Source organism: Procambarus clarkii, chromosome 31 (assembly GCF_040958095.1).
Source record: "Procambarus clarkii isolate CNS0578487 chromosome 31, FALCON_Pclarkii_2.0, whole genome shotgun sequence".
Classification (NCBI taxonomy): domain Eukaryota; kingdom Metazoa; phylum Arthropoda; class Malacostraca; order Decapoda; family Cambaridae; genus Procambarus; species Procambarus clarkii.
Window position 1 is genome coordinate 21021912 of NC_091180.1, and position 9321 is coordinate 21031232.

Genomic DNA, 9321 nt, shown 5'->3' on the forward strand with positions numbered 1-9321 from the left:
TGTTGAGTCCTGAACCTCATCTCATTGTTGAGTCTTGAACCTCATCTCATTGTTGAGTCTTGAACCTCATCTCATTGTTGAGTCTTGAACCTCATCTCATTGTTGAGTCTTGAACCTCGTCTCATTGTTGAGTCTTGAACCTCATCTCATTGTTGAGTCTTGAACCTCATCTCATTGTTGAGTCTTGAACCTCATCTCATTGTTGAGTCTTGAACCTCATCTCATTGTTGAGTCTTGAACCTCATCTCATTGTTGAGTCTTGAACCTCATCTCATTGTTGAGTCTTGAACCTCATCTCATTGTTGAGTCTTGAACCTCATCTCATTGTTGAGTCTTGAACCTCATCTCATTGTTGAGTCTTGAACCTCATCTCATTGTTGAGTCTTGAACCTCGTCTCGTTGTTGAGTCCTGAACCTCATCTCGTCCAGATTCAGGGGCTCTCAGCCTGCAAGGTCCAGGATCCCACTTGCCACAAAAAAGGAGGCTTTTCTAGTCGAAGGATACAGCCTGGTCAGGGCTATCTCCCTTTAAGATCGTGCAAGATATAAGGCTTTAACAAGATAACCAAAAGTAAAGCACGTGAACTTCTTGTAAGAAATGGGTGAAAGTTTGCATACAGCAACGACTAAAGTTACTTTATTATACAACTGAAAATCGGACAACAGTATCTTTATTCATCCCTGATGCTAATTGGGAAATTCCGACTAGATAAAGAGAGTCAGAGAATGAGAGAGATTACGTATTAAAGTTGGTCTTCCAGTATTAAGGAATAGTGACAAGACAGAAAATGGTAAAAATAATAGCAGAAAATTGTAATGCCAGCAACTATAATAATGTTAAAAAAGTAAATGATAATAGTCAAACGAGCAACATGGGGCGCGGAGTGAAAGTTAACCAAAAGAAAAATATGTCAGTGTGCTCTAAACAACACAGTTCCCCTCCGACAAAAGAAAACGGGAGTTGTAAAGTTCACTTCCCATTACACTTGGACACAGAAAAGCAGAATTATGGTGACCTGGGGCGACTCCCAAATGGGTTGTGAAGAGTAGGGGGGTAAACTCAACCTCTGTTGTTGTTGTTATAGATTCAGCTACTCGGAACAAGTTCCAAGTAGCACGGGCTGTGGTGAGCCCGTAACTTACCTGGCACAGGAGCGGGGCAAGTAGCACAGGCTATGGTGAGCCCCTAGTGGTTCAACCTCTTGTTGTTTAAGATTCAGCTACTGGGAACAAAAAGTTCTAAGTAGCACGGGCTATGGTGAGCCCGTAGAGGACTTACCCGGCACAGGAGTGGGGCTGTAACTGCTCAACCTCTCTCAACCCCAGCTTATATTGCACTCGGGGCCTTTCACTTCACTCAACCTCTTTACACTCTCCTCCTCCTTCTCACTCAATGCTTTCCACCCCATTCGGAGAAATAGAGGTGAAGATTATGTAGAAAGTCAAACATTAGAAATCATTTCACATGTGAGGAATAAAAAGCGTATTTTAAATAGTAAAATAACAAGTAAAAATGTTCTAGGAAATAGGAGTGTGACTCTCTTAAATATATCCGTCATATTATTTCCAGGTAAACTTATCCTATCAACAGCCTATGTTGGTCCAGGCTGTGGCCAACACCGACCCGTCCTCATGCAATGTTCGTCAAAGCTACGAACGTCGATAAAGTCATATTCGATATTTTGATTTTTTTTGCTTCGTAATCCAACAAAATTGTGTTTTCTTAAATGTCAATAATTATTTTTGTGTAATATAGTTTTGTGTATTATATCTAGGATAGATTAGGTAAGGTGTTTTGGTCCTGTTGGTAATTATTTACATTTACAAATATCTTCAAATATAATACAAATTTACAAATATAATATCAAACATCTTTTACTATCATAAGATAGTAAAAGAGATGAATCTGGCCAATATCTTAAGGTTACCTTGAGATGATTTCGGGGCTTAGCGTTACCGCGGCCCGGTCCTTGACCAGGCCTCCTCGTTGCTGGACTGGTCAACCATGCTGTTGGAGGCGGCTGCTCGCAGCCTGGCGTATGAGTCACAGGCTGGTTGATCCAACCGTTGATCAGGTAATATCAACGGCTGACATTGTTGCAAATGTTGATTTATCTTATGCTAGTTACTATTTTAAAATAAATATAATAATTGCTAGTTGCATGTAGTGCCCAACAACTTCGACTGGACGATACAGAGATGATCTCGTTTCTTGCAGGTCGTTGTTCAATTCCCCTGACTGTGCATGTGGTTGGGGCACCATTCCTCCTCTCCTAAATCCTTATATCCTCATACCCTATCCAAGTGCTATATAGTGGCGATGGCTTAGTGCTTTCTCCTGATAATTACGTAACCTGGCCTTAAAAAGACCGCCTTCGGGTGCGACTCGTCCAAGCCGTTGCCAACCTCAAAGAGGCACTCACCAACTCGAACGAAGTGTAAACAAAACCTGTATTTTCTCAAAATAGTTATTGCTTTGCATACTAGATTAAGCACGTTTCGTCTTGTTTGAAGGACGCGTTGTGTCTGGTGTGTGACTAAATTCCCGATAAGAGTTACCAAACTCTTTGGTCAACTTTGTGAGAGTCTTCAGGTGCAGCTTGAACTGTTGGACGGAACGACCCACCGTCAGAAAAAAACTTTCGGTCAAATTCCTGTTAAAATTAATCCTGACTTTATGTTTCATTCATATACTGTCAATACAAGCAATTGCCAACAGAACCAAATCACCTAAGCTAAGCTAATCAACCCTAACCTCCCATAGATCTACATATTCCCACAAATAGTAATATATTATACATTATTATAAATATATATTATTTTATTAAGGTTATTATATTATAATAATTAAGGTTATTAAGATCCTTGTGAGGATCCACAAGGTCTTCTCTGAGTACTCTTTATTTTCTTCTCCGAGGCTATGGGTCCCTACACTTGCACCAGAGGTGGTACCCCTATTATTTTATATATTGTAAAAAAAATATTATACAGATATATTATTTTTAAGCAAGTACTGCATTGTATTAAACAAAACATTACAATTTATGATATACCTTTGGGATCACACCAACACCTTGCTCAACCATAGACTGCAGATGGTTCAGAATCAACCAAAGCTCGAACAATCATTGCCCGAAGATGGATTACGAGATCACAACCTGTAAAAGATTTAGAGCTTTTCTGCCAGCCATGACAAAAGGTGCGGTTGAAAGGTTCAGTTGCGATGATGGGGGCTGGGTTTGAACCTTACTGTGTGGCGTGACCACTGTCGTAATGTGAGTTTATACTTTCCAGTCATGGCCTCCAGGTCTCGACGCAGGATTCGAAGCTTCCTGTTTGGCTTCGGGGGAGGTTAAACCCTCGAACCATTGACCTATGTGATCACGATGTTCAGATAAAGCTCTGACCTTCGGGGCTGATGGCATAAAGGTCTTGAAACTTAAATTTAGTCCAAACAACTCATTTTAATATGCACAGATTATTACTCTGAGGAGTTAGAACTAATTATATATTTTTTTGTATTCATTGGCAAGCTTTCATACTGATTAGTGGGTTGAATTTTGTGAATGCAAACACCAACTCAACTTCAGACTAAGCTGTGACCGACTCCAGCTTATCCTCAGGTTATGCTCGTTCAAGCTGTGACACATCTCTCAGCTGTAATGAACTGAATATAAAAAATGACGATTTTCTCACAAATAAATTAATGTTATTATTTATGATTTTATTAATTATGTGTATAATTAAGCTGTGGATAGATTAGATTAGATATTTCGATTCTGGTGATAATTATTTGTATATATGGTTTGAGAACGGCGACGAAGCAATACGTGAGAATAGTTCGAACGTCATCAGTTCTGAGTTGTGTGTTGTTTTTCATTCATAGACAAGTGGTTTGCCGGCTGGACTACAACCCGTCCTCGACTCAAGTCCATTCCATCCAGTGGTCGACCCCAAAGACGCATTCATAAATTTTTACATGCTGTTCATTCAAAACGGGAATGTTCTCAAATATAAATTAATATTATAATATAATAGCATATTGTGCATATATAGGTTAGGTTAGGTGTTTATGTTCTGTTGGCGACTATTTGTATTTGTAATACGTGGGTGAAGCATTTACAGCGTTGTGGTTCGAACACAATTCGTCAGTAAAGCACTTGTTCCGGAAGCGTTCGGACGAAATCAGGTGTGAGTCGTGTGTAAACCGTTTTATAAACAGGGAGTTTGGCGGTTGCATGGAATGGACTTTGGCCTTTGTTTATCAGGACGGGCTGGATTACGTTAAGCAGAAATCGAACCCCAACTCGAGATAGTGGTCGCGTTAAGCAGGAAGCTTCGACCCCCCTTCCCCTTCCCCTATCCCTCCCGTCTCCAGACAGAGATCACCCTCAAACAGAAATCGAACCCCAACTCGAGATAGTAATCACGTTAAGCAGTAAAGTTCGACCCCCTTTCCCTGTCTCCAGACTGTAGGCGCCATGTCAGGGGCAACGCTAGAAAGGCAAGAGGTTGAGGATCCCCCACTAAAAAGAGGTTGGTCACGCGTGTTCCCACCGGCTTCCGAGTCCTATCAGTTAGGAAACACACTCAGCCCCGCCCGAGGATCAAAAGGCCACCTTAAACCGGGCTAATGAAAGCAGGGGGAGCGAGGTGAATGGAAACTCGCGGAAAACACACATTACTGTGTCGTGAAATGTCTGCCATGTCTGACCAACCAGGTGAAGGATTCTTAAGTCTACACACACACACACACGATGACGAGGACGTCAGTGCTCGTCATTGGACGTCAGTGCTCGTCATTGGACGTCAGTGCTCGTCATTGGACGTCAGTGCTCGTCATCGGACGTCACTGAACACAAAGGGAACATCAGCGGACATTTTCGGATCCAACTAAACATTCTGTTACTCATCAGACGGACAGCAATGAACACTATCTGACATTATACAGAGTTATTCAAAACACGACTCCCGCCTTCGGCAAAAGATGGCGCTGAGTAGGTTATCTCGAAGAATTTATTGATAATATTTAGGCGCTAACTAATGAGTATTATATATACTCTAAATATAATAATTGGTTCTAACGAGTATTATATACACTACTCAATAAAATAATTAGTTTTATTTTGCCTTATAGATAATATACAATATATAATTGTTTCTAATGAACATTATACATACTCTTTAGTAAAATAATTGGTGCTAATAAGCATTATAGATGCCACGTTTTAAAGAAACTGTTCAAAATATGATGTTTTATGGAAAACAATATTTATAATTGGCTTTTAATATATTATAAACTATTCAAGATGGATTTATTTTCTGATTTTTTGTTAAGAACTTAAAGGAGTCTCCTATCTTATAACACCTCTGTTTCATTAAGATACCAATTAAAATTTAGATCTTATAGCATAGTTTAAAAATTAATTTTTTTATTGCATTGACAGCTAAAAATTTAGCATTTTATTGCACAGACAGCTAAAATTTAATATATTGTTGCACAGTGTTAAAAAAATTAATATCTTATTCCACAGACAGCTAAAACTTTAGCATTTTATTGCAAAGATAGCTAAGAATTTAGCTTAAAAATTTAACATGGTAAAGAAAGCTCAAATTAGCTTACTCTCACCAAAGACGTGGAACACATGTTTTATGTATATGTATACAAAACACGATAAATATGTGCGAGCATTCATGAGCAGGTATACATAGGCAAAGATTCATGAATGCGTCTGCTGTTGGGAGTATTCACGTGCAACTATGTACTATGTCATCCAAGTATACATATGAGAGTACGGCGCGAATATGTGTGAACATACACGATCGTCTGAATATATACGTACGTGCGTATATTGACAACAAGGCAAATGATGTGCGTTTGTCGTGCGTCGTTGTGTGTACACACGTTAAGTGTAGCGTATATATATATATATATATATATATATATATATATATATATATATATATATATATATATATATATATATATATATATATATATATATATATTAGATTTTTCCCTGGAACACGGCCCGCCAATCGGCTTTATTCTCAGGTCCTCAATTACTACTGCTGGGTGATCAGTAGTCTGCAGTGAATAACTTTGGGTGCATTTTGAAGATATCATCAACAACACCAGAGGTAATAAAGCAGTAACTGTAATTAATTTAAATAATTTTTTTTTACTAATACATTATGGCATTTTTTTTTCAATTATGAACTGATTGAACTGAATTATGACCTGAAAAAAGCTGTGGAAGTCTACGGACGTTGCACGTATATTTTCAGTCACAAGAGACCATATAAAATAATATAGTTTGTATTTGCACGTAAGGACATGTTACAGTGGTTAATTAGTAGGCAAATAAATTGTATATTAAATACAGTTCATATTACATACAAAAATTGTTTTCTGCTGTTATTGTGTCCAATGCAGTGTTCGTTATATTATTTTGTTAACTGATGTAGTTTTATTGTCCAGTTACACCGAGTGTCTAGTGTTTCCGCTTTATTTATTGTATTGCTCTTAACATCTTTTTTATTGTTTTTCCCACCTTTCTTATCAGGCTCACTAGTGTATTTGTTCTCCTTCACCTTGTCTATCGCCAAATTTATTCTATAACCCCTTCTTCTCACTTTCTTTCTGTCATTGCCTATCCTTTTCTTTCTCTAATCTCTCTCTCTCTCTCATACACTACACAGCTCCTCCTTGCTCTCTCTCTCTCTTGCACACCCTCTCACTTTCCATCCTCTCCCTTCCTCTCTCCCCCCCCCCCTCCCCTCCTCCTCCCCGCACCGTCTCACCCAGCCATAATGAAGACAGACGGGAGAAGCACTAACCAGCAGCAGCGTTTGGGGCTCCTGATGTATGCAGAGAAGTGTGTGTGTGTAGTGTTTGGCGGCAAGGGCAGGGGCACCCTCCAGGAACCTCCCCAGCTGGGCCACCTGCGGACACGTGCCTGTGTCCGGATACGTGCTTATATAGATACTTGTGGATACGCGTGGATACATCGTTGGCGAGTGTGTGTGTAGATGGAGGGGGTGGGCAAAAGGATATAGCAAGAATGTGTGGATAACGATGCATTTTGATATTTGTGGATTGTCTACAGGCAGTAGAGACACATATCACGATTCATGCGGATACATAAATACATTCAATTGCCAGTTTTCTCCTCACAGACGAGGCTAGGGCCGGCTGGGAGGTGAATTCTATTAACAGTAGCGCGTTTATATTGCGTCTATTAAATACGCTCGGTTTATGCACTCTGGTACACCTGAAGAGTCTCATTTGCATCTAAAATATTTGGCATACGTTTTCTAACGCGTTGAACGCAAATTGGCCACTTGCGTCGTTCAGTTGCTTATTAGGGTAGCGGCGTATACGGTATTTAACTGCGTAATTACCGCTGGGTGTGTGGATGACCTTGGCGTAACATAGAGAGAGAGAGAGAGAGAGAGAGAGAGAGAGAGAGAGAGAGAGAGAGAGAGAGAGAGAGAGAGAGAGGGACGGAGGGAGGGAGGAAGTAAGGGAGAGAAAAAAATGTGTTGTCTTATAAACCGGAATTATTGAGATATTTTAGCATATTAAAGGCTAGGGACATTCAACGCATCAGTAAAGAGTAATCAAATAGTGAATGAGTGGTTAAATGTGCTCTCTCTTGCTCTCTCTTGCTCTCTCTCTCTCTCTCTCTCTCTCTCTCTCTCTCTCTCTCTCTCTCTCTCTCTCTCTCTCTCTCTCTCTCTCTCTCTCTCTCTCTCTCTCTCAGTAAATAGCCTTACCTTTGGACCCGTCGTCGAGGAGCGTCTCGCTGATTCTGCAATCTCCCACAACGTCCTCTTCCTCCTCCTCATCGTCTTCCCCTCCTTCGCATTCCTTCTCTTCCGCGTCCTCCTCCTCCTCATCATCCACCTCCTCCTCCTCCTCAACATCGATCTCGGTCTCTACCTCATCTATCTTCCTCTTGGTGGCGTGGGGCTTGACTTCTGACGACAGCAATCTAAGAGGAGGGACTTCTGCCGCAGGCGGGACGGAATTCTTTCCGGTTCTGCTGAGGTCTTCTGGTGCTTCTCTGGTCTTTGGTGGTCTGAGGAGGTTAGTGATTGAGAAGGAACTCTTGATTGGTAGAGGCGGAGGTAGGCTGCTGATTCGGTGCTGTTGGTGGTAGTGGTTGGTAGTGGTGGTGGTGGTGGTGATTGGGATAACACTTTGATTCAGCCTCTGATTGGGATGCTGCATCTCGAGAAGACTGTTGTTGTTGTTGTGATGGTTGTTGTTGTTGTTAGTGGTGGTGGTGGTGGCATTTTGGGTCGGGTTGTATTTCTTGATGCTGAGGTCTGTCGGTTGCGTGTCCATCGATGGGGTTAAACTTCTCCTTCTCCCACTCTCCCGTGCATCGCCTGTCGCGTCTGGCGCTGTCGCAACTTTGTCATCATCAGAGTTGCTGGCCGGTGGCGTCTTGACACTCGTGTCCAAGTCCCTGGTGTCGTCTGTCGGCGACCCACGCTTCGTACTCGTCAAGAAGTCCGTCTCAAGCACTTCCGCCTTAGAGGAAGCCATGGCCACTGTCATGTTGTCCGAACCCCCGAGAACACAAGCAATGTGGCTAATATTCCTCCCTGTCTCGCCACGGCAGAAATACGGGGGCATTAGAATATTCTTCTTCCTGAATTTCACCGGTAAAAGTCCCACAATCAGCCCAGCACACCGCCAATTACGCCCAGCCAATGACAACAGCCCGGGGCTCTCTCACACACACACAGTTACGGTCACCTCGCTCAACTTAGCCGCTCCTTGGAGAAATTCTCTCAAATGACGTCCTCAAAACGGTGTTGGGGGGACATGTGAAGGATATATGATGAGTGACTCAGATCACCCCCTCCACTCTTCCTCCCCCCCCGCCCCCAATCACACACATACCCCCCCCCCCTACACCTCCTCCTGCACCCCCTCTATACTCCTCTCTCTCTTTCTCTCTCTCTCTCTCCCCCCCCTCGCTCCCACCTCTCCCAGCCGCGGTTGGTGTTCGCACCGCCCCCTCACATTGGCTGGATTCACTCGACACGCCTACTATTCTCACCTTTCCTATTGGACAAGCCTCAGGCCCAGGTAGCGACTGGCCAATCTTTTAAGGGTGGGGGGGGGGGGGGGGGTGGGGGGGGTGGGGGGGTGGTGGTCCCGTTGCTTTTTTAAAGCGTCGAATGGCTTGTCTGGATCTTGAATATTTAAGGTATATGCACTTTAGCAGGTGTTTTATTTGGGTGTTGATGAGAGTTACCTAACCACCCGAAGGACTAGGCATGGACGGCTTGTGGTGCGAGGGG

The 9321-nt window shown here is 42.3% G+C and overlaps 1 protein-coding gene across 1 annotated transcript in view; it reads right to left on the bottom strand.

Moving 5' to 3' along the window:
• LOC138370311 (barH-like 2 homeobox protein) overlaps positions 1–8892 on the bottom strand; it is a 65325-nt gene extending 56433 nt beyond the window's left edge. Inside the window, exon 1 of the mRNA XM_069334462.1 lies at positions 7780–8892. Coding sequence (XP_069190563.1) covers positions 7780–8647 — 868 coding nt within the window. The 5' untranslated portion in view covers positions 8648–8892. The remainder of the gene's footprint in view (positions 1–7779) is intronic.
• Positions 8893–9321: the final 429 nt, after the last annotated feature.